The sequence below is a fragment of the Tubulanus polymorphus genome, chromosome 7, assembly GCF_964204645.1.
Source record: "Tubulanus polymorphus chromosome 7, tnTubPoly1.2, whole genome shotgun sequence".
Lineage (NCBI taxonomy): Eukaryota > Metazoa > Nemertea > Palaeonemertea > Tubulaniformes > Tubulanidae > Tubulanus > Tubulanus polymorphus.
Genome location: NC_134031.1, coordinates 2,133,784 through 2,160,123, shown reverse-complemented (window position 1 = coordinate 2,160,123; position 26,340 = coordinate 2,133,784). Strand labels below are relative to the sequence as shown.

The following is a 26,340-nucleotide window of genomic DNA, read 5'->3' as shown; positions in this document are numbered from 1 at the left end:
TCTCACGTAAGTTCAATATCCGACAGCCTTTCTCAAATCAGGTCCCGCACCACGCATTTTTTGATTATCATTTTCTTGAAGTAGGAGTTTTAGAGATTATTTCTTTCGGTTAAATAGGCGGAGAGAGACTAGACTAGTGGGAGGGGAAGCCAAGATGTGCCCGCAATCGCCATAAACATCTTCGCCATCATCAAACGACGTTCGTTGCACTGTTTAATCATTATAAATGAAATATTCGTTGATTCGACAATTTAATCAGTTAAGTGAACACGCACGCACACACGAGTTTAAATCGACCACTAATAACACATGAAATAATTGATGAGATAATATTTACAAAATCCATTTTCGTTTTTATCAAGACATACGCGTTTCGATATTCGATATACGATATGCGATATACGATACATAACAATCTGAAAATAACGATCGAATTCAAAATGACGAAACACGCGAGAGTTGTCAGAGTGGTTTTTATCACAAGAATATGAAAGACTTAGAAACCAGAAAGCTGTGTATTTTCGCATACTTATGTATCGCATATTTATAATTTTCATTTTCTCGTCGATTTATGTATGATATTAGTACAATACGTGTTTATATTTACATTAAACAATTATCATTGTCGTCTGGCCGATCAATCGGTCAATTATAATCGATATTATATTCGTAATTAATCTTCGAGGTATGAACGCGTTGTTTTTATGATTGCCAATATAAAACAGTAGAATCCTCAAACAAACCGACGAACTTAAAACTGCATTTTTTCAAATCTAGCCGCTATAGATGAAAGCGCGGAGCTATTTTAGTGGTCGTATACTTTTTAAAATGCGTCTAACGCTCAAAGAACTCCCGGTCGATCCGAGGTCGGTCGGTGTAGAAACTGAAGGTCAAGAGGTCATACAGGTAGATAGATAACAAGCGGTTGGCGGAAAAAGTTCGTAGATGTTCGTGACTCGTAGTGTTTGTTATATCGGTTTCCATCGCGGCCGCTGTTGATTGATGGGTACTCCTCAAAACGGAAGCCATCTCTCTCTCCCTCCCTCGTGTGTCGAGGCGTTTTTGAGAAAAAAATCGAACCATTTCCAAGGATTGATGATCAAAAATAGCCATGTCCAACGCCTATGCGTTTCTATGAATAAATAAAGGGGGGAGTATCGATTAGAATGATGTTAATATGAGATAATCAGTTCATACGATAACTAAATGTAACTCCTACGCATAGGATGATAATATCGTTTAGTTCGTCTGAATTGTGGCTTCTACACGTAAGTTTTATTACTTACCGCTGCTTTTTACTGAGTCGATTTCTTGTCAGCTTTTTCTGAAATACGGAAAGAAAAACGTTTAAAATATTCGTTTGAAATCTTCCTCGAAGTCGTCTTCCTAAATAACTGTCTGGAACGACGATGTCGTGGGGCGGTATAAGCCTCGTTCTACCGGGCGAATGCCGCCATCTTGAATAATCATAAAATCACCTGTCACTTAAATCAATCAACTAAAGCAAATATTGATGGGTAATTAATTATTAAAATTAGTGACGTAAATCTTCTTGGGAGCTTCTGGAAGAATCTTGATTCCATTGATTTTTAAGGATCTCGCGAGCGAGTCGGTGGGGAATGGTCAGACAATTTTTTTGATGACGATTCATTAACAATCCATTAGCGCAGTAGTAAAACCTGCTTCTGCAATGACGTAATTTTTTGTCAATTCGGGCGCATGTTGTTTACATATCAAACAGGAAATCGGTAAATGGGCGCCGTCGATGAATAAATCAAGTGTGGAGAGACAGAGAGACAGATAGAGAATGCGGGCGTCTTTAAACGTCGTGATAACCGCGAATCTAAAACCAGGGAGTCTTATTCTCTAAAGGAAATAGGTACTAAATTTTCTTAAAATGTTTTTTTTAGCATTCCAGTCTTTATAGAGTCTGAAATACCATGCATTTTATCTTGGTCGGAATTCACTTGCTGCTAATTTCGACTCGGAACTTTCCGACAGCTAACCGAAAACCCCGGGTTGCATAGAATTGGAAGACACTCCTGGGCCCAGTTCCACAGTTGTGAGTTAGAGTTAACTCTGAGTTAAAGTTAGTTCATTTTCAATGAGTTAACTCAGAGTCAAATCTTAACTCGGAACTGTGGAACCGGACCCTGGAAACTTACTAGTAAAACGTAAAGACGGAGAGCACGGGTATATGACGAGAGTATTTCTTGACAAAACTACTAAACTACGGCATCTTAAATAAAAAAAACTTAGTTAACCTTTAAGTATACTATCTGTCTCTACGTTTTACACGCGGCCTCTCTACAAACTTTTCTCATCATGAAAACTTACTGTCTGCGGCTGATCGTTTGACGAAGCTGCTAAATTCTCCGTGTCCTATCGAGTCGAATCCGCGCTTCTTCTTACTGAAGCTGCTAAATGAACCGTGTCCGATGCTGTCGAAGGGTCGTTTTTGGAAGGAGGAAAATTCGCCATGCCCGATCGAGTCGAATCCTCGTTTCTTGTTGAAGGAGCTGAAATCTCCGTGACCGATTGAATCGAACGGTCGTTTGGCGAAATTGCTGAAGTCGCCGTGGCCGATAGAGTCGAACGGCCTCTTCTGGAAGTTGCTGAAACTGCCGTGACCGATCGAATCGAATGGTCGCTTGTGAAAGTTGGAGAAGTCCCCGTGGCCGATCGAGTCGAAACCGCGCTTGCTGAACGACGAGAAGTCTCCGTGACCGATTGAGTCGAACGGACGCTTCTGGAAACTGCTGAATTCTCCGTGACCGATCGAGTCGAATCCTCGTTTCTTAGCGAAGTTGCTGAATTCGCCGTGACCAATCGAATCGAACCCTCGTTTCTTGGCGAAATTGGAAAAGTCGCCGTGGCCGATCGAATCGAACGGACGTTTGTCTAACGATCGACCGCCATGGATAACCCGCCCGCCTAACGTGTCCAAGTACCTGCGACCAGGGTGAATGGCGTTTCCTCCTAATGTATCGAGTTGTCTTCGGAAGCCGTGAATAACACCACTTCCTAAACTGTCTAGATATCGCCTTTCTTTATCCAGTTCGTTTTCATCTATAACTTTTAGGTTTTCTGATAATGCATTCGCCGGGTCGAGTGATCGTTTTATCTGTAAATAGAAAATAAAGCAGCCCGTTGAGAGAAATGAACATATTCATGCACGGTCGGGGCATTTCTTTTCAGTAATTTTTTCTCAGATTATATTCGGCAGATCTATCAAATCAGCCTCGAGCCAATTAAAGTTTACAATCTATATATCACGTACGGCCTTAAGACGATTGTATAAGTCATTGTGAGACAGCAAATGTATCTGCATGATTTCTAACAAGCTGAATGAACTTGATTAACGTCTATTTCATTACTTGGTCCCCAATAAAACCTGAAGACATGCTCCCAAACAAAAGCCGCTAATATGCATTGAATAACTCGTGCCGGAGTTGACACTTCCATCGACCTAAAGTTCACTTTCGGACAAGTGTCAGACAATTTTCCCGCATCAAACACCGTCGTGTTAGGCTCGATTAACTGGCAAAGGTAAGATTCAGGTTCAATATTCGATAAAAATGCGGTGCCCTTTTCATGCACGAAATCGCGTCTCCCGGATTTTAATTCATGTAATTTCTATTTCCAGGCAGAACAATGTTTATCGATATCCCCGGAGAACCTTGTAGCCAAAGGCCAAGGTCAAGCCTAAGGTCAGAAGACCCTAAAGGTCACCGCTCGAGGCAGTGAAACCCATTTCGCGGTAAAGGTATACATATATGAGTTACGGTTGAAAACGTCACTCGTGGCTAATTTACCGTCGCGAAAAACAACAACCGCCAATTGATGAAGCCCCGATAAGACGAGGTAGGGCGACTACAGTCAAAGTCCGATTAGTGTTATCGAAACAATAGAAGGATAAGTGAGCTTTAGGATAATACATGTATGTCCAAAAAAATAATCCAAAGATAAACGGGATGCAAAGGGATAAACAACCAACATACAATGATACATTATGTCTTCGAGATCCATATGTATATGACGTAACACTCAGACCTAATACTAACAAGTAAACCATTTTCCGTAGAGACAAGTTACACCAGTAGATTTAAATTCACGCAGTAGAAAACTGCGCTGAAACTCGGAATAACAACTACAGACGAGTTGCGATAGAATGAAAAGTCAGCAAGATATAATATATATAATTTATTTTTCATCATTATGTCATGCAAGATACAATATAGGAGTTAAACATAGTTTTTACAGACATAAGATGAGGGACACAGTGCGAGCCTAGGGCTGTACTTATAATTACTAAGGCACTGTGCCCACGTGCATTATGTGCAAGGTGCAATACAAATAGATATATATGTTACTTTATGATATATGAATATCGTTAACATTATAATATTCATCCATATTCATAATAATAAGAAGGATTATAATACTTAATGATAATAATAATAATGATAATAATAATAATAATAATAATAATAATAATAATAATAATAATAATAATAATAATAATAATAATAATAATAATAATAATAATAATAATAATAATAATAATAATAATAATAATAATAGTAATAATAATAGTAATAATAATAATAATAATAATAATAATGTAAAAAAAACAGATAAAGATTAATAGCAATAAAGGCAATGGTAACAATAATAATAAGTAATAATAATAGTGAATGTACTATTATATTAGTAATAGACAAGGAGAATCACAGTACAACATTTATGGATTAGCTCATTAATAACTATTCAGCTTCAGATTCTTGAAATCAGATACAAGAGATGATAGGCTTTTAGCATTTCTCAACGAACAAAACCCGCAGTTATATCTGTATAAACAGTTTATTTCGTTACAGTTTTGAGGTTAAAACTAAACTTCATCTTCAGAGGAACCAATGATACAATAATTATTATTGTTTAATTTTTGTTTGAACCCCGAAACTGTGAGGAAATAAAATGTTTCTACAGATCTACAGTGGGTTTTTATTCGTTAACGCAAAATCGACCTTTCCAATTCAAAGTCTATCTCGTGTTTAAAATAGCCCGTAATGTGCGGTGAAGCTCGAAAATGAGTTCAGCCACTAGGCTCTACACTGAGATTTAAATCAGTTCACTGCAGTCAGCCAGCAAGATACAGTTTGCACATTCTCAATCCTTGAATTGTCGTTTCGGCTCTCGCCACACCGAAAAAAATACTCATGAAAAAACCTCGCGGGGGGGGGGAATTTAACACCGCAAACCAAACAGAATGACAGTAATCTGAAAATCTTAGCATATTAGTCTATTGGACATTTCACATTGGTGTAGATGGATTAATATTCATCTGTCGTGTCGACATGTCACTTCATATCAAATATACTATCACTGAACGCGCATTGATGGAATCTCTGCTATAATTCCTGTAACACGCAGTTAGATCTTATCTCTGTAGCCGGTTCTCTTGGCTTAAAATCTACAGACTGTTCCATCCACTTATAAACCGAATCCTTTAGTCACGAGAAAAGTTAAATAGGAAAGATTCCCATTAGTTTTAACATTCAAATTAAGGTCTGGTTCCCGACTAGTCTAAGGATTATACTACTGATGAAAACCTCATTTTTAAATTTTTAAATGGTCTGATTTCGTTAGATCGTCGACTCTTTTAACATTCAGCGTTGTCTAATTGGATTGTCTAACATTCGTTTCTGATAAGAAATAGTTTAAAGAACTTGAGCAATCGTTTTATAGCCTTTTCGACGCGTAGTCGACCATATCACAACAGTTATTAAAAGAAGATCACGACTATGCCAGACGATCGGTCGAATTCACGCTGGCGTAATACCTACGGAGACTCAGTGACTGAATGGTTTTCATTGAACATCTCTTCAATGTAGATTTCATAGGTTCGAGTCCTGGCGGCGGCGGAGTTTCGAAAGTAAGAAACCAGAAACCGCTATAGTAATATTCCGAGCTGTGCTCAGTGAGTTAAAGGATGATTAAAAGCATAATTCTCTAATCGGAAGATTATCGTCGTCAACGCCAGTCATATCCGAACCGTCGACGAGGATTTATGAATCGACAACGATAACGAGCGTCGCAAAATCGACGAGATTTATTTCGACGCCGTTTATTAACGGAAACGAATTATGTAAACACGTAAAATGACCAGATTGACACCGGCGAGTATCGTCCGCCACTAACACTGACCTCTAATGAAATGCTATTTGCCGCCTCGAGATATTTATTAAGGACTAGATTTGTCCAATGCCGACACATTAGCGGCACTTGTTCCCTACGCGATTTACAAGAGCCTTTCATACGACAGTCCTTGTAATCGCTACATTTGCAGTAGCGAGTAAACCGACAGCGGGGTCGATTTCCGGTGTTTAAACGACGTCGATGACACGACAGGGGACTCCAGCGCGGTCACCGAGAGGCGCAGCGTGGCATTCGCGGCCACCAGTCATTGACTCGCATCCGAGAAGAGGGTGAAATTATTTCTGATTTGTGAATTATTAGTCGAGGAGATTGGAATGGAATACTGATCGGCTCGGTTACGCTAGTTTTGAATTGATCTTATTACAAAGGTCATCAATGGCGGGAAGAGTCGTCCGTTTGTTAATTCGAACGGGTAATTCAGACAAGTTCTAGAATCGGTTTCGGTTGGATTTTCTTTTTTTTTCAGACTTACCGGGTAACAGTTTGTCGGTGATTTATCTATTATACACGCGACCTACGGCGTGATATGTCCAATAACCTGTTGGTTGATTCTTTAATAGGACGAATCAGCGAGGCAGATGGTTGCGTTAATGCGAATAGATTGCTTATTTCCGACAGTAACCCAGGTATCAGTTAAACAACGCGTTAAATAAACGAATAAAACCAAGGGTAATATTTGCTTTGCTGGTTCGTCAAACGTCTCTCGTAGCGAAATCAATTTCCTAACGACATCCAGCGAGTGAAATACTGTCGATGACGTCTTGCTTCGGTTGAGATTGAGAACGAGGTTTTGTTTTCCGGGGCCCGTTGTTAGAGGGGCCCAAGAGGCCCATTCCTAGTTTTGCCAAGACATCATCATTGCTGGTAATTTTGCTTAAGAATCACACCATGATGCTCAGAAAAATATCAATTTTCCAGCCTTCGCGCCTACAAAGAGCTGTTCGTGTACACTTTTTATACAACTAGACATATGAAGTTTTAGGCTCTCCATTCTGATCTCATGGATTCGCCTTCAACCTTAAACAAGTTAATAAAGCAAAACGAACCGATTTGGTTTCCATAGACAGGTGACTGTCTAATATAATTTGAAGTAAAAACCCACGATAGAAAGAAAAAAAACTAAATGAGCATTTTGACATTTCGGGCCAATTCTTTGAGACATTTCCCAAACTAATTTCAGTTTTCCTAAAAAATGGCTCATGGAATTGGATTGAAACATCAAATGTTCATTAAGTTCTTTCTTTCTATTGTAGGTTTTTTTTTCTTCAAAACGTACCTAATTTGACTGTATGTTGTCAGTGCTGGGGTAGGTAGGTAGGTAAGCATTAAAAGTACCCTGCGTGATGACCACAAGAATTGACAATCGAGTCGGATAGTTAATTATCATTGTTAATGTGTTTACAAGCTTACGTGCTCTGTAATCCTCAGTAAGAACGGTAATAGATTTCACACATGATGGGACCTGATGTTGACCTCCAGTTCTATGATGCTCACTTTCGAGTACATACATGCGAGGACACGGTTTAGAATGAACTATGAGTGAGAATAGCGCAACATCCTCTTACCGCCTTTGACGGTTCCATTCGACACGATTAAAAACGACATTATTGTTCATTTCATGGTTATCACGAATTGTAGCTATCCTAATGGAGAACACAATCTGGCCGTTGAAGCCGAAAATCGACGATGTGGCCTACACACGCGCGACCACTGAGTTATTAAGGAGTTAGAGCAGTAATGTAGTTTTTCATTGCAAATGCATTATATTTATTTTAACACGATAATTTTTAAAAAGGATTTTAAGTGCCATTGTGACATCATCGATGCGCATTACGCCTATACACATTACCCTTTCGGAAGCGATTTAGGTGTTCGCGGTGAAATATTTTGAAATTCTATGCGCTTAGAGGTAGTTCGAGTCCTGCTGCCTGCCTACAGTGTGCGGGCAACACTTTGAAAGGCCGCGTCCCCGTCTTGAGGTTAAATGAATAATTCGTTAATCTTGGAAAACCGTGAACCGAACGACGTAAAGCCAGATAAAGATAAATATATACATTGAAAATTTATCAATAATATGCGAATAGATTATCATCATTATTATCTAGAAGAGAGTTTTCAATACTAGGTGTATTGCCATTGTACCGAGCAGTTTACGCTGTAAACGAATTCGTAGTTTACTGTTTGAAGTTGAATCAGTGATGAAGTTACTGTTTGTTTTACGTTCCGATGTCTACAGTGCGGGAGAGACGTGTAGCAATTCTCGAGACGGCGGCGACGGTGGTTCGCGACCGGAAATGGATGTTCTCTAGGCGGCGTGATGGCGTCTATTAGCGACCGGTTTTCATCTAGAGATTGCCTGCTATTGAAAAATGGGAAAAAGGTTTGTTTATCATTTCTCGCAGGAAGTAAGTACATCATGAACATGTCTACCTCCCGAAAGTGTCGGTTGAGTATTTCTCCAAACAAATCTTCCCAGTCCATCTTAATTATATATAAGACAAACATCTCGTTCTCGAGTTCCACATCGCGGCAATACCTTGACGTCAAAGCTATAGTTGAAAAAACGTCAAAGCTTGAGTTGAAAATACTTAGTTTGAAAAGTTCATTGCATACAAAGCATCAACAATGATATCTTAGTTATTTGTTTTTGCAATACAAAAGTCTAAATTATATATCTCTTTAATAATGTAAAATATATGTAGTGAAACTATTAAAACTATCTCCAGTGGAATCTTTCTTCGCTGCTGACAAGATTGAACATTATTACTTTTCAACAATTTATTTCTCAATATCATCATCGCTATAATGACGCGAGGTGCTGGGGTATTCTCGTGGTTCTCGACTGTTACCGCCGCTGATGATCCACTGTCTCGACGGAAAATTAAATACCCTTTCTACATATAATCCACGTGCAGACAAATACGTCAGATATCGAGTAGTTAATCCGACTCTGTCGCGATTGCTTGATCTCGAATCGTAGGACTTTTTGCTTTCTCTTTCAGCCGTATCATAATATACAGAAAGTATTCGGTAAGTTCATAAGACGAATGATGTCGTGTTGATATCTGATGACAGTGTAACTATAGTATGTCATTAGGCTAAAAAAATTGATACCTTGTTTCTCCGCTCTGCTGAGCTTAAATGTTGACCCGGCCGGCCGCCTATCTACTCTATACATTACTTTTTTTAAAATCGTGATCAATTTTACCATAACAGACCCGGCCGCTATAGAAATGAACTGTTTACAAATTTTATCATATTTTACAAAAATGACCCGGCCGCTGCGGAGAAACAAGGTATCATTTTTGTTTAGCCTTAGGGATATTTGCGAAAGCGACTATCATCCTCCTTAATATGTTGTGATTCCATTACATATCCACCTTGATTCTTGTCCTAAGAAGTTTCTTACTAAGACAAAACATAATTCTTCGCGGATTTCTTGGCGATTATTCGGGGTCTCCATCGATTCCAGAATTCTCTTCTGGCGCGTTCGTTTCGGCCTATCTATTATAGAATAGCATAATCTGTAAACCCGATAGAACCGGCGGTAGAGAGTTTGGTAAGTTTAGATTGGTCTCTACCGATTCCGGAATTATCATCTTACTTTCGACACCCGCTCTTCCTATATTCCTACATTTTGGGGTCTTCTTTACAGCGCACCCTAGTGACCGTCAATTCACGGCCGTTATGATGGATATGAACGTCGATGAAAAATCTCATATTCAGCCAATCAACTTCATGGCGTATTTATGAATAGTTGAACACTCCTCTGTCAGAAATAGGATAAATTGCTGACTAAAATATATAACTAAATTATTCCAAGGTTAAAACGTGAGTTCACTGCATATGCTGTATTTCACGCGACCTTGACTGACTGATGCCCTTCTTATAACGTGGCCCACTTCATCAGCGACGATAGGATGGCTTCTAACGTTAATCTAAGATGATTGTGTTTCGCCGGTATCAATTTGTTTGTTATGCCACCCCTTTGACCCGGCGTCTCCTGCACGTACGTGTAGATTGTCGCCAACTGTCGGAGGAGGATGACTCCGAGAAAATGACTGACTGTATAGACCGCCGCGCGTGAAAAATGCGATTTTAATACCGCCTTTCGAAGCGTTTCCGATGTCACAAAAGATCGTCTTCAGTCATCGTACAAATTAAACTCGCGTACCATTCACTCATTAGATATCTATTTATAAAATTCAACTCACGGCGAAACCACGGAACAATTCACGCTGCAATCACTCAGAAAAGAAATTTACACCTCGCATGCCGCCCTTTCTCACCCGCCGTTATATGCCGTTACTCGACTTAAAAATCGAGATCAAAATCAAGCCACGAAATAATATATCCTACCATTCTTTGCATTCGTGAAATATATTTTCAAAGCCAATTCGTACGATAGATTTTGATAGCGGTTTTACTTAAAGCATTTAGCTTGCATCGAGAATCTTTAATCTGTACCTAAAGTAAAGATGGTTTGTGACAGCGGCATAGGGCTGGAATATATAGATGGTAAAGACTCCTGGGGCCAGTTGCACAGTCGTGACTTAAGTCAAAAAATGGTCTTGAAAATCTTAAGACTGGTCTTAAGTTGTTAGATTGGCTATAGAACTAAGTTGGTCTTAGACTGGTCTTAAGTGTAAGTCATGACTATGCAACCGGCGCCAGGTCTTTACCAACATTCTATTAATCTCATTATAATAATGTTAATAATATGATAATAATAATGAGGCTTATCAAGCAGAGTTGCTGAGAGTGTTTGACAGATGTTGAAATGCTTACTCAGTAATATCTTGTAAATTCCTTTTAAAGTTAATATCGTAATAAAACCGGCAAAGCCTATCCGAATTTGTGGGCGTCAGTGATGTACATGTAAGTCTGTAAAAAAGTATTCTATAGTTTTTTCGCCATTCATTGTTTCATATTGAAAACAGTCTCGAGTCTGAAACGCGGCGCCGTAAACATAAAGAGTCTAATTAGTAATTTACATGGCGAACAGAAGAGCTGCTCTTTTATTTCATTCGATTTCTCGACGACGACGAATTACCGACAAATTACGAACTGCAACGAGAAACAACGAGACTGCGACTGCGTGAGCGACTAATGATGCCTCGAGATGCGTCTAATTAAGACGTTTCGCGGACTTTCATGTGCTCTTCAGACGGGTAAACATCACGGCCGAATTCCCCATTAGAAACACACACAACGGCCCTCAAAGCGCGTGCGCGCTCGCCTAATTATCATATAACACCGGGTTGATTCGTTTCCGTGGCAGGTTGCACCGAGAAAAAAGTTGCCAATTAGCAAACTTTACTAACGATTTAAAGGTGCCAGAAAAGATGGTAAAAGTACGGTAGATTTTAGCCAAATAACACAAATTAATAGGTAAATCGAATCGTGGTACCGTCAACCCACTGAGCGCCACGCAGGGCATAACAAGAAGGCCATCTTAGACCAAGAAACTCCGTCGCTACCAGTAATCAGTGAACCCTAGTTTGACGGGACCAGTGACTCGGTCAGTTTCTAGCAGCTAAAGTTCTAAACCGAAATATATACCGGACTTTCTTTTAGTTGGTCGAGTAGATACGTTGACTCATCTAGTTAACCCTGCAAGATGTTCAGCCGCTTATAAAGGACGCTTGAACTGCTTCAATATTTTATTGAATACGATCGAATTAACAGTTGAAATGTCCAGCACTGCGCGTGTCGAGCTACGTATAGAGAGCCCATCGACTTCATCAGTCGATTCTTCAAGTCAATTTCTGTCTGAAGCAATCTTATGAAATCCTCTATACGGTTTACATATGTAGTACGCGTGTATGCGGAGAAGTCAGCGGTTTATAATATTGATAATAGTAAACGGATTGGAAGCGTGCGGCCAAAGCATCGTCAAACTTCATTAACTGTCAATACCAATGATTTTCGAGTGATTCGCAGTTGCTGACCGCGTGGTCACCAGCGTTTGTTCACGTCTATCTATATGATATACACACATCGGCCATTTTGCTAGAGGAAAGCCACAGATCTTATTCATAATTCTAAAGAGTGCCGACTATTTTTCGAAAGCTAATGATCCAGTCCTCTCCTAACCCAATGCTTTGCGACATAGGTGCCAAATGCGAGTTGCGGTAAATTGCAATATCATTCGCTCAAACAAGCAGAGAAAATGACGGGGTATTATATCTGTGATAAGAAACAGTCTGGGGATTATGGTAAGGGTATAGCTGCGAATGGTAAGGGTATAGCTGGGGATTATGGTAAGGGTATAGCTACGTGTTCGGATTATCGATTACTACCCGACGCTATGGTGCGCTCTTCAGAAGAGGAACCATCGACAAGACATTCCGTATTAATGAACGTTTAGTTATTTCTCGCCGTGTCGGTACTGCGCCGCTCATTCCATGCCGGAGACAAAACCCGTCAGAGAACTGACCATCGTGGACATAAAAATTCTTCTTTGATACTTGCTCACATTGCCTGCATGAATCTTTACCAAGACTGACCGCTAAGAAGATATCGTTGCGGGATTATGGTTTATGATTTGATAGTCGAGCTCGCAACGTCTCACGTCCTAAGCTTGATTAAGAAAAGTACATGTACCTATAAACTTTACAAGTCATTTGAACTGAAAGAATCGGGGAATCTTTCAAACTGAATGTAAAGTACGTTTTTTCTAACGATGAGGTATTTTGATTAATGCTATCATCTCATTACTCTCCTGGTAGATCGCTGACTCGAGAGCAACGTTACTCGTTCACTTATTGTCGTTGAGGGGGTCTTTAAAATTGTCTTAAAAATCTTCTAATAGTGTATTGACATCGTCGGAAATTATCTTAGCATCTCGTAGCGAAGGTATAATACGCCGATACGGAAAAGGGTTTGCTTTCAAGCGTGTCGTTAAAACAAAGACGACACAGTCGCGCAGGGAATTCTGTGTTGTTTGATATATTTCAAGAAAAAAGTGTATTTTTATCTATACGTCAAGTTCGATCTAATCAGTAACGCATTACAAAGGAATGATTCGATTAACAATCGGCAAGTGAAGTGAAGTAGCCTGACTCGCAATAAGCACTGACTGACTGACTATAACTCAGCTGACCAGCGGCACGTCATCGATCATAATGATGAATGGCCTGTGTTTTTGTACGTGGGCCCATATCTTGTAAGTTTCGATGACAGTCTTTTCGAAATAATCTGGTATATACGATAGTGTTTTGTCTCTTATCGAGGTCATCGAAAACTGGTCGATCCGTAATGCTTCGGGATAAGCCGTCGTTTGTATCGAATAAAATTATTTTCATTATACGATTTGACGCGATCAATAATTCATATAGCGCCTTATCGAAAAAATATTTAGACCGAGTCTTTGATTCGGTATTTTCCGGTGTTGTTATCGATGAGGAGCCGGTTAGTTCGGGTAACTGACAGGCTTCTAAAGGCGGTGACGTTTCAGTTCAGATAAGGGATGATGGCTGACTCACGCGATCGCCGCGCTATTTCCGAATCGTTTGGGCGCTTAATTAACATATGTATTCGTGTATTCATACGCGTCGTGCACCGAAACTATCGGAGCCGTCCTTGTAATAACATTACGCCAGTAATACTTATTTAGCTCCGTCTCGCCGAGATAATGGAACACCTGGCTCTTGGTTAGTTAGATTAGCGGCAGATGACAGGAATAGCGAAATATATCCCGCCAAAATTGATAGCATTCATTCATTGAAAAATACAACATTGATTTTGGATTCGAACCGTGTCATTAGAAATGAAATTCCCGTGTTTGAAATCAAAAAATAAAAAATTTCATGTTCTCGCACACCAACAAATTAGACACGTGGTACTGTCATCAGAGGAGCTCGGGTAGACTATCAAAAACCATATGCATGGACCGCTACTCGCCAGAATCGGGATAATATTTCCTAGGAATTGAAGCCACCAATGTTCCTGTAAAAACTGACCCGGTTATGGTTGGAAGGTCTAACGGTTTAACGAGCGTGGACGCAATTTGGGAATTCGTCGGTCACGATGTGGCTAAATATTCAATCAAAGCGTTCATTCACACCGCAGCTGACTTTTCGGCGATGTTTGTAGAACGCGTCAATTCGTTCATCTTTATTTATCTACAGAAAGAAATCCGTAACGTTGAAGTCGATGCGCGAGAACGGTAGATAAACACACCGTGTTACCATTATTTTTTCACCATCGTCAAAGCTTCAGTTCAGCGCGGACACTCCGCGTATGAGTGCGGACAAAAACACCGGCCACCACTAATGAGCAGAACATGTACATAATTGAATGATCCAATCGACTTGCCCCCACCCCCCACACCCCCCACATCCCCCACCCCGCACACGTGCAGCGTGATCCGGTGGGAAAACATACTTATTGCGGATACCGATCAGCGCACCACCGACTGTACGACACGATCCAGTCCAGTTGCAATAACACGGAAAATTGCTACGTCTGCTAAATGTGATCATTTTGTTTGTTTGAAGTGAGGATTTTGTTGCAACATGAAAAGATGATTACTTCGAGAACGTAGACAAGTTTCGCGCGGAACAATAGCGCCGTGTCACGAAATATACGCGGAATTACAAACTTATTCCAATTTACGTCTCTTACTTCGAAAAGAAAAAAAATGATGATATTAACTTTATTTTATCAAAAAGCGTGAAAGAGCATGTCAATTTGCGTCATAAGCTTCAAGTCCGTCTCGCGTTACGTTTAAGAGCGTAGAAAAGATGAAGTGTTTTTCGATATTATCTGAGGCGCTAGAATTGCGAAGATATCAGCGATCAGGATCTAGTTGGACGAGTGTTGAAATTTGTAGCTGTCGTTTGAAAAATCTGAGAACAAATTTGAAAATTTATTGACGATATTATCGAAAATGAATATATGGACAATCAAAGATCAATCAAGGTATTTCGAATCTGAATATAGATAACGACATTAAATTGAATTGAATTGACCGGAAACCAGTCTAGCCCTAGTATCGATGACGTAGTGCACATTCACTCGCACAATATCCTAATTTCCAATTAAATTCATCATGAAAGAACATAAAGATTCATTAGATAGAAAATAAGAGCAATGAAATTTGACGATAAACGCTTATGTTCACGCTTAGTCTCAAAAGGTCAATAATGATGACGTAGTGCACATCGACTGATACCCCTTAAATGACACCGTTTGAATAATGAGTTTGTCTCAAATTCACCGAGAACCTTAGAGTCTGATATACCAGACGATAGGATCCCAGAGCGACGGAAACAACCACTTCCGGGACTGGGTGAAGTCTCAAAAGGAATTGATTGCGTAAGAATGCACTCTGGCAACGTTACTGCAGAACTGCCCCGCGTATAATTTAGATGTCTTTACGTTGAAATCTTTTTTTCATGTCGATTCGAGCCTAATCAGAATACACTCCGACGCTGACACGCGTGAGGCGGATTGCGGCTCGAATTTCACGGAGCCTTCTCCCGGATTCGATAACGTTTTGATCATCATCTGTAGGCGCCGGCAAATGATACGGCAGCGGCGCTTTCATCTGTCACCGAGATGGCTCCGATTCATCGCCGACCGATGGCCCCGGGGCAATATCGCCAGACACGACTTTAAAAAATGAAAGCAGCGCCATCGTTCGTATTTTTCATTCGTTTTTGCGGCTGAATCGCGTTTACCGTCGGGTAATTTTCCCTTTTCTCGCTTTCTCGGAAATAAGTGTATCGGAACAGCTCGGCGCTACACGGTGCACAGGTAACCCGTCGATGTGCATTCATCTCCGACTGTGACTGGCACTTTACTCGGCGATGTTACACGGAAAAGATTGATACGTTATATTCAAATCATCTCCCTCACGAAACTATAAGTAATTGTATCGAGTCGAGAACGTAATAAGCCTATTATGCGCCGGTAACAATGCGCTGTCCTATCGACATCTTAAATTCCGTATGTTTTAGATGTGTTTTATGCGGTTCTCAGCGGGGAATTTCAGTAATTTACCGCGGGACAATCTTGTCCGATGATATTCAGCCGGTCGCCGCGCAGCGACTTGCACGATTACATTTTATTGCATTCCAATGTCATTTATAGGAACAGCAGCGAGAAACCGAGTGAATATTTCACAAAAAAGAACAATTATTGCGAGATCACACGGATAGGATTTTGGCCAGGGTCAAACTGGCCGGTATCAGGCCCCGAGCCAAATTTAGCTAAAATTTAGCTCGTTCACACGTATATCACTCACTCGTTACTAAAATGCTATCAAAACGATGCTGTGGCAAGTGAGGTGAGTCACTTCCAGAACCAATTAGCAACCACACGGAATGATTTGAGCCGTTCCGACGTTTTTTGGTCACTTGGTTCGGGCCTTCACCCAGTCCTTGGAGTGACTGCTCCGGTACTAAGGTTCTTAGTGAACTCGAGGCCTAGTCTGGCACCGGAAAAATATGAACCACTTGTGTGATCGCGACTTATATCATTATTGGTTATTAATTGATACAAACTTATTGGTTATCGATTTGCTCTCAGATTCGCTATCTTATCTCTATGAGTGTAAACAATCGCATATCCCCCATACTCAGTTATCTCCACTTCTCTGGTTATCTGGAGTGCGGTTCTATTATCTAAATATTGTCGTTTGATCTCGTGTCTATGTGAATACAGATTTCCTCATCTGCTATATTCAAGCTTCATCTACGCGAAATCAGAATATCCATATTGAAGATGGGAATCATTGAGTAGCCTATACGTCACGCGAAACGATCTATGATTGGTCCGTTTACGAACTACGTCAGCGACGTCGACCAATCAGAATGGCCATATTGAAGATGATAATCAATCGCTAAGCGTCTGTCTTATTCAATGGAAGAAAATGCCACAATATGGAGAATATAAACTATGAGAACATTTGACTTTCCGACTCAATTCTACTTTGATTTCTGGAAATGGCTCCAAAGAATAGAGTCGAAACGCGCCGGTTTTGTGACTCGTGGACAGTGTATCCGTCTAGGGGCAGTTTCTGAAAAGTTCGTAATTTTTCATCGACGCAACGTTGGAAAAATCGAATGTCTAAAATGTCTGATTTCTGGTACTAAAATGTCTGATGTTGTTGAGTTAAAGAAAAGGAACGCGTTATAATATGTGAAAAGTAGAAATCAATGCTTAGTCCTTTTAGGCAATCGTACAAACATTGCTATAACTTCGGAAATGTTCAATAATTCAAAAATTACCGTCAGCAAAATGATAACATCACGGTAAATATTCAATAAAATTTCAATTAATTTTCTAAAAAGAATAACGATGTAATGGAATCTGTTTTGAAGACCCAGCAGCGTCGGCGCGAGCACTTGTACATCAGCGTTCACACGCCCTCTGCCGGCGGCTAATTTTCATTTCAAGTCTCGGATTATCTCGCGAACTCGAGAGAACTGCAATGTGAATGTAGGCAGATCAATGAACTTCCAGGAGCGTTGATACTTAATCAACAATATATTGCTTTATAATGTACACGCGGTTATATATGTAACGTAAAGAACAGTGTTGTTGTTAGAGCCCGGGGCAGCGTTCGGTTTTAGAAAGGTTAAAAATCTTATCTTATACATCTACAAGGAACACTTCAATCAATATCTGTCTGCTTTTGATGATTTTATTCGTTCGACGTTTTTCGTGCTAACGATTCGTAAAAACGGTTACAGTCGCGTAGGACGATCGAACGAACAGACGGAGCCCCTGAACACCTGGATTGGATCCAGACCACTCGCCGCAGTTAATGGTTAAACCCTGTTCGTCCCCTTCACCGATATAACGATTCTGTACGATACATGTTTTATCTGTTGTAGTTTTTACGTCCTCGTTCGGCGATCATTATGTTCTAGGTCAGCCATCCCTGGGTTTTCGGACAATTTAGAATTTTTCCTAGTCCCTTTAAGAAGCTTATGCCATTACCAGGTAAATACAGTTTCTTTGAAATGCTTTGATGCTGGGAATTCATTGAGATGATTTCGCATGAAATATCGCGAAAAATATTTTCAATCACCCAACTTTTTAGCATATAATTTTTGGAAACTTAGTTTACTTTATATCGAAAAAAATAATAAAGCTCATTCTCACTTGGCTCGGGCGTGTAGTACATGTATTGACAATCGAAGCTCGCCGGCAATGTGGGCCGTAAAACATGACAAGAAAAAATCGACCTTTCCAATTCAAAGTCTGTCTCGTGTTTAAAATAGCTCGTAGCGACTATATATATATGGAATCAATTTGTCTTAGAAAGTAGGTAGAAATGCGCGGTCAAGCTCGAAAAAGCCATCCTCCCCCGGCAGGGATTCGAACCTGATGGCATCGAGATTGCCACGGCACGAAACCCTGCCATAATCGACCGTGTGCGCAGATACATGCGCAGTTCAGATGATGTGATCTTTAGCCAATCAGAAATCCCGTTTTATTTTAGCCCGGGTTTTCCCATTTATAGTTCTTCCTTGAAATTTGCCTCAACGATTATACAACGAGCAATCTGATTGGTGCCGCCAGTTTTCGTTCGGAAAGCTGCGCATGTACCTGCGCACCCGGTCTACTGATGCAGGGGTTCGTGCCGTGGCTGAGTGTAACGATGCCATCAGGTTCGAGTCCCTGCAGAGGGAGGATGGAAAAAGCAGCAATTAAACTGTACTAATGGCGGCTGTAAAGCAGCTGTCTTTATGATAGCATTTTTCCATATTCCATAATACTGACAATTTTTTCTAAACACTCTACGTTTTATTTCTATTTTCTGGTTACTTCTTATTTTTATTTTTCTATTTTAGTACCTTATATCCTAACTCGAAACGTGACTGGTAGCCGGGGACGACCCTGGACCGAGGAGTCAGATCCAATCAGATTATCAATAAGTCGGTTGTCCGATGAGGGCAGTATAAAATGTATTGTGTTGACCGGTGCTAGCTAGAGTCCATATAGATATTCGATATTCGTGCGATTCGTCCGTAATCAGCGACTCGTTCGTTGATTAATACCGCAATGATATCTCATAATTGTAGACACTTCTGTCTCGGAATCATATTCACGAACAATCCCTGCTGTTTGCGAATTAGTATGAGGTTCATGGCCGCGTTTATTAATTCGGGCTCCTCAAAATCAGGTGACTGCAGATAATAGACCGGGATCTAGTTTAAAAGTTCTGAGCTTTATTTGAACCCCAATACGAAAATGAACTGATCCTAACTCTAACTCAAAGATGTGGACCTGAACCCGGCTTGTAACTAAATAATTTGAGCGGAAATGGGTTTTCTGAATAGAATTCGTAACAGTTTGAGGATTATATCCATTCATTATTCCGTGTGTTATAAAACAACGGGCCAATAATCAGAAACTCAAAATGTTTGCTTTTAGATATCTACAGACTTAAATATGATTTTTTTCATATTTCCATAATTTCAAATATTCTAAATCATATTCATTTGTAATTCTTATCGTTTCTATTCTCAATTATCGAAGTTGACGAACTAAAAATAGATTCGTAGTCTTTGAGTTCAGTTATTTTTTCAGTTAACAAATACTCATTGCTACGCTTTACACGCAGTTAAACGCAGCCGATCAGAAAACTTCCATGAATATTTGCGTTAAGTGCGATTGACGGTTGTTCAACTAGATTAAGTCGGGATTTGACGAAATTTACCGAGTCAGTTTTACACCTGCCAGCGCGTCGTGAACTGAAGAAACTGTTTCGTCAGTCGCGCACCATCACGCAGCTGAGCAGCTGTATTTTTTCGATCGCAATCGTCACGGAAACGTCTAAAAAGCTTTTCTCGAGATATAGACTCGAATAGATCCATTTCGGATTGCACCGGCTTGCGTGCGAACGCGCCAAACTTCGTCGCGATCGACCGTAGACGGGACGGGATCTCGACTTTCCGTTTCCGTTAAAAGCAAAAAATTGCCGGGTGTTTTTAAAACCAGGAACGATCGGGTGTCTGTAAAACGGGAATAAACGGGTGTTGTTAAAATAAGGAACCCACCGGGTGTCCGTGAAAATGTTTTTTTCCCTGTATGCTGATAACAAGTTCAATGAGTTTTGATTCTTGAACTCAATTTCAGATGAATTATTCTTCCTCCGTTAAACGGTTTTTGCAGAAAACATTACGCGTAAAATGGATTTGAAGCGTTTCAAAAACGAAGTAAGAGTTTTGTTTTAGATGGAGTAAGGTTTCAGATGGAGAGTTTTTTTTTCATGTTCAGTCTTGACTATCCATCAGCTGAAATCTGAAAGAGATGAATAGTATCGACTAAGAACTTTTGAAATCGAATTCGTACATTCGGATTCGGATACGCGTGTGTAGCATATAATTTGAAGTGTTTGAATTTATATAACCGCGCGTAACTGGCAATTATCCGTCCCGTTCATACATTAAGAAGCTTTCGATCTGATGGAACGAACGTGGAGGAGACGCCGTCGAAAAATTCCTGTACGCATCGTCGACACGTTAATCATCACTTCAGCGCGCGCAAAGTGCCGCATTTTTACTGACGGAAAAATCTCTAGCTGCGGGGCTCAGCGGAGGAGAACAGTGCTGACAGAGCGCACTTTAGTAAACAGTTACCGTGCAAATGAGTGCGCTAGGTAATTGGAGCATGATTTCACGCGGTCCTGATTAGCTTCGTTAACGTATTAACAACGCGATTTCTACTTTAAACGCCGACTTTTTCAGGGCATCAATCAATCTGTGAATTATTTTTTTTGGTATTATTCGTACCCTCTTAGGTTGGAGATCAATTTCTGTCTGAAATGTTATGCTATAGAACGTGGCCCTTCGCGTTCGAATTTCACGCGGTATTAATGGAGGGCGAATAATGTTTCATATTCTTAACCTCATTGAAACGCGTTTAAGCCATTCAATCACACGTTTGAAAGACCCAGCCAACCTCAAATCAAACTAGCTCATTTAAAAAAACTTACGGCGACAATATCAGACGCGAAATATATAATCCCAAATATAATCCCACGGAAAATACGTTTTTTTAAACGATTCGTCGAATGTTCTTCGATAATTGGATGAAATAACTCGTTAACACTCATTCAGTGAAATCGTTGTCAAACTTTTGACAGTTCAATTTCCGTTTTGATGATAGATAAGTATGACAACCGAGAAAGACTTTCTCAGAAAGGATGGTTCACGTAATCATTTTCGAAATTTTTTTGATATGGTTGATGAGCGCAAAAGTAGAAGTCTTGAAATTGTCGATTCAGTTCATTTTGAAATAGATATGCTAAACACCACTCCCACTGAAATAGACCCATATTGCAACATATTCCCTTTTGTTATCCTGATGATCACGTATTTCTTTAAACACTGGTATATCAAGGTACGAACCAATATCAATGGGCTTAGGCAATCTTTGTGGCCATCTGGTAAAATGTATTGTAAAACAAATTAGCTGCGCTCAATTTTTTTTCTTTTTGGAGCAAAACTCTGAAACTTGAAACTTTAAAAATCGCCCGTTATTAGGATAGGGTATTCAGGCACGTCGTTTCAGGTGGTGAAGCGTGGCAGGTTTTCGACAGGGAAATCGAGCCGCCTCGCCCGCGTGCAGCCGATCGTGACGGGTTTAGTTGTACTCCATTACCTACGTCATTGATCCGTGCATTAACACGACTTATCGGCGAATGAGATAATCCTCGACAAATTGAATTAGACGATCGTTACACACCGGGCGACGGACGGTGCAAATATTCTATCGTGTTATTAGCGATAGATTATTGCGTCTCGATAAGGCGCCGGAATCTTACGGTACACACGATCGACTTCACTGTACTTATTTTCAACACCTTTCATTATGACGCATAATCTGATCCATTTTCAGTTTACCAGAAAACAACGAACGATACCGATATTAATGATATTCTAAATCTATATTTTTGACGCCATAAAAACCGTTACAATAGTGTGTTGATAACTACTATGCATTATTTAAGTGGTTCTGTGTTAGTCGATGTGCACTACGTCATCGATATTGGTGGTTTGAAATAACAATTACAATTAGAATTTTCTATAAGCCTTCATTAATTAGAATATCGATATCAATATCATATGAATGAAAAAAAAAATTTAGAATAACGTTTCAGATACGGAAAAGAATTGCTTTAAGCATAGGTTATATTTTTTTAAAAATACATCCCACTATGTCTGGCAGCCTATCTATAATTATGGAAAAATGCATCGATTTTTTTCGTAGAGAAATTCAATTTAACATTTCATATTCAAGCATTACTCAAAAGTCAGACGTCGCGTTTGTTTAACGTCGACGGAAGAGACTGTTTTAGATGTATCGATAGCTTTTTTTAGAAAATGCGCAAACGTGAACTGGGTGTGTACGTCCTCTCTCTCTCTCTCCGTTCTCTCCTTCCATTCTCTGAGATATACTTTAAAGCGTTCAAAAAGACACACGTATGCAGATTGAATTACACGAGCTTGGCTTTGTTCTCGAGGGCGAAGTCGTGTTCGAACGGGCGTCATCGGGATAACCTCAGAAAGATCGGAAAAAGCGAAGCGCGCTTCAAAAAGGCGGTTTATAAACATTATTCCCGTAATTTACTTGAGATCTAGGAAGTAATTGTTAAGTTTTTTCAAATCGTGACTTTATTTCAAATAGGTCTTAAATTTTGAGATTGGTCTCAGGTTCACGTTTAGAAGTTTAACCACGATGTTTTAAATCTAAATGCCTTTTAGCGGCCGATTTTGAAATACCGGTTCAAGTAAGGTTGAACTTTTTAAAAGTCTTTTCTTTTGATTTGTTGTTTTTCATAGTGTCAAATTTGAACCACGCCGCGTTCAAACTACGTTATCAAGGGCTTTCTAAATTTAGTCCATTCAAATTTAGAACGGACCAAGCCTCCACGCTAGCGAAAAATCGCCGCGCTAAACTCAACTAGCCAATTCCATTACAAAACGGACCAGTTTAAACCGACCAAAAATACCGAGCCAAGTCCGCTGTGAACTGGTAGCTTGTGTTGAGCGGGTTTATTTATCGGAGCAGGGAGGCGAACCCTTTGGTTGGTTGCGCTAATGGAAAACCATGCGTGACGTATCATCCTAGAAGCTGTTGTCGGGACGATCATCAGACGAGCGGTAGGGGTTTTGACGATGATACGAATCGTCACGAGAGCCAGTCCTTGAAACGATCAGCAAACTCTCTCTCTCCGCCACTCGTTAATAATAGACTCACCGTAATAGTGAATTCCATGCGAATAACTTCATTCATCACGTATAGATGATTCGAAATGAAATACAATTAATAGACGTAATTCGAAGAGCGCGATTTTACCTTTGATCTTGTACGTCCATTAATCAGTTCGTTTTGAATACGTTGATATAATCATATAAATAGTATCATATATTTCCCAATCGATCGATATATATATATATATATATATATATATATATATATATATATATATATATATATATATATATATATATATATATATATATATATATATATATATATATATATATTGATCGCTACGTAGTTGGAATAAGAAAAAACTTCGCACAATAATTCTAATAATTCTAGATGTTTTTCGTAAAGTTTCTCGGAATTTCGACGATTTCGTAATAAATTTACTCTAAATTATAGTATTTTTGTATCGAGATTTTATTTACGCTCCTTTTCGATCGGCCGCACGCGCTTCCGAAAAATGCAAATCCCAATTCCTCGGGGAGAAATCACTAATTAAAACCGATAAATTCGTCAATCAGATTATATATTATGCGGATTTCCATTCATTTTGTTTATCTACTTAATTAGAATTCGATTTCAAATAACGTTGTGGCCAACAAAGGGTAGATCGTATTGCAGGAGCTTTATAATCTTTCTTCAACAGCCCGCGTGCAGCAAAAACCTAGTCAATCATTTCGAGAAAAAAAAAACAAAACATTCTTTAACAGTCGCTACCGTCGTTAAAAGGAAAAACATCTTTTTTCGACATAGTATCGGCTTAAGTATAATATCATCAATTCATATATGAGTAATTAGTCATTTTAGCTTAAAACCACGTCTGGCGCTGTCATCCGAGTTTGTAACACGAGTCTGGAAGTAATTTCCTTATCTGATCAAATTTCAGATATGATTAGTTTAGGTTTGTAGATACTTTCGTAACGATAATTTCGTACGAATCGATTCAATGTAAACAATTCACTAAATGATTGATGAAAGAGCGCCTTAATGAACCGCGTAGGCGTCACTTCAGATATCACGCGTATAGATAACAATCATTTCTTTTTTCAAATAATTTCTTTTCTTTCATGCGAAATATTCGATTAAAAACGAAAACGCCCAAACGATTGTTAGATCGTAGGGAAAATCGAAGATTAAGAGGTTATAAGTAAACGATGGAGATATTGAAGGCGATGATTTTGTATCGTGCAAATTAGTTGATGACCGCCATGCCCGGCTTGAGGATGCCCGCATACTTCAATATGAAAATCTAAAACCCCAAGATTCCGATTCATAGAACTAAAACTAAAACCGCGCTTGTAATGAAAACGAATGAAAATCATTTTGTTAAACGTTTTTGGCTAGTATAGATAAAATAAATGATTAAAATTGCACTAAAATTCACAACTTGCCGTCTTTTCAAATTCGGATTAAGATGACTGTCGTTAACCTGTAAAGTTTATTCAACACGACCTCTCTATATATCCTACTTACGATTCCTAATAAAACGAAATAGTTCATAATATTAGGACGAGTTCGGCAACTTTTCCCGTTCAAAATAGCTAGAATTACGATAAGACAATTAACAACGGTAAACTTTCACAACATTTAGAAAACATTCGACGACATTTTTTGGTGTTAACTGACCTGATTTTTGGCAGTTTTATCTGCTACTGGAACGGCATGAGTTGTGTAACTGTAGGCAAACACGAGTATGACCACTGAAATCGCGTTAAACCTTACTAGCTCCATGTTGCACTGAGATGCGAAGTGTCCTTTAACAGTTGCGAATCCGGTTTTCAATCGTCTGTCGTTGGCCGTCTGAGTTTTATATTCACCGCTGCGCCTGCAACATACACAAGCGTAATCAGCGCCTCTGGCGGCTCGCGTACGAACTAAAGCACCTGGCATAAATCTCACGACTTTGACCGAACCGGCAGCAGCAACTAGCGAGTGATTTAATATTTAAAGCCAGTTGATTCACGACTGACGAATATTATTGTTCCCAAGTAGAACCGAGTAAATTTACGAACGAATCTAAGACGTTCGAATATAGGACGCGTAGTAAAATAGTGGCGAAATTAAACACTATCGTCTGTTTGTGTTTATCGAGAATTGCGGGGTAATAACAGCAGCCCACCGGCAACAGCAAAACCCAATCAATAACGAGAGAGAGAGAGAGGGAGAGAAAACCATTGATTCTAAGTGTCGATAACATAAACCACCTTCTAAATAAAACCTGTTCATTTACGTATCATAGTCAAAACTGAGGTCGTTATTTCGCGCATGCGTTTCGTAAGTGTGAAAGTATACACACCATGTGTTATTCTGATATATGTATTCTATTTGAGCATCTTTTGAAGCAAAATCCCACGATGAAAAAGTTAGAATCAGGAAATTGAATATTATAGTCACGGTGAGTATTTTGGCCGTTTCCCAAAAGCTCTCGCCAGGGGCTAGTCGCACAAGATGGCCTGAAGCTGAATCTTAAATCTAAGCCATGAATCATTCATGGCTCGGATTTAAGATTCAGATTAAGGCACCTTGGGTCTAAACTAATCTTACAACTCAAGACAAACTTCCTGTTTTAAGACAACCTTTGGAGTGCATGTCATGACAGTGTGAAAACGGTGTGGTTGCAATGGACTCATCATTTTGATCATTTCATTAGGTTATGTATTACCAAATTTGAAAAAAAACATATTCCAACAATGCTATAAGAAAAGTTGTTTTCCCTTCGACGGAAATCTAGCTAGAAAAAACCCACACGCGACGAATCGTTCGATTTTTCAATTAAACTAGCGAACTAGAGGAAGGTCTGAAAATATACTGAGAACGCTTCTCGCTAGCGCTGTAAACAAATAATAAAGCTTGAAGGACGCGTTATATTGCGGAGACATACGAGGT

General features: G+C 39.6%; 1 protein-coding gene across 1 annotated transcript; it reads right to left on the bottom strand.

The window, feature by feature from the left end:
• Positions 1–364: 364 nt before the first annotated feature.
• On the bottom strand, positions 365–25,266 carry LOC141908235 (uncharacterized). The gene is made up of 4 exons (XM_074798174.1): positions 25,081–25,266; positions 2,338–3,124; positions 1,287–1,324; positions 365–1,132 (listed from the first exon to the last, which is right to left on the bottom strand). Exons 1-3 carry the CDS (start codon positions 25,183–25,185, stop codon positions 1,296–1,298), a joined length of 921 nt encoding a protein of 306 aa, XP_074654275.1. The 5' UTR covers positions 25,186–25,266; the 3' UTR covers positions 365–1,132; positions 1,287–1,295.
• Between the last annotated feature and the right edge of the window lie 1,074 nt (positions 25,267–26,340).

Bases quoted from the DNA above. Each gene is read 5' to 3' on its own strand.
- LOC141908235 (XM_074798174.1), bottom strand. From the start codon at position 25,185: ATGGAGCTAGTAAGGTTTAACGCGATTTCAGTGGTCATACTCGTGTTT. The intron at 3,125-25,080 runs GTCAGTTAACAC...TTCTATTTACAG, and splicing joins ATAAAACTGCCAAAAATCAG to ATAAAACGATCACTCGACCC. The intron at 1,325-2,337 runs GTAAGTTTTCAT...TCCGTATTTCAG, and splicing joins CAAACGATCAGCCGCAGACA to AAAAAGCTGACAAGAAATCG.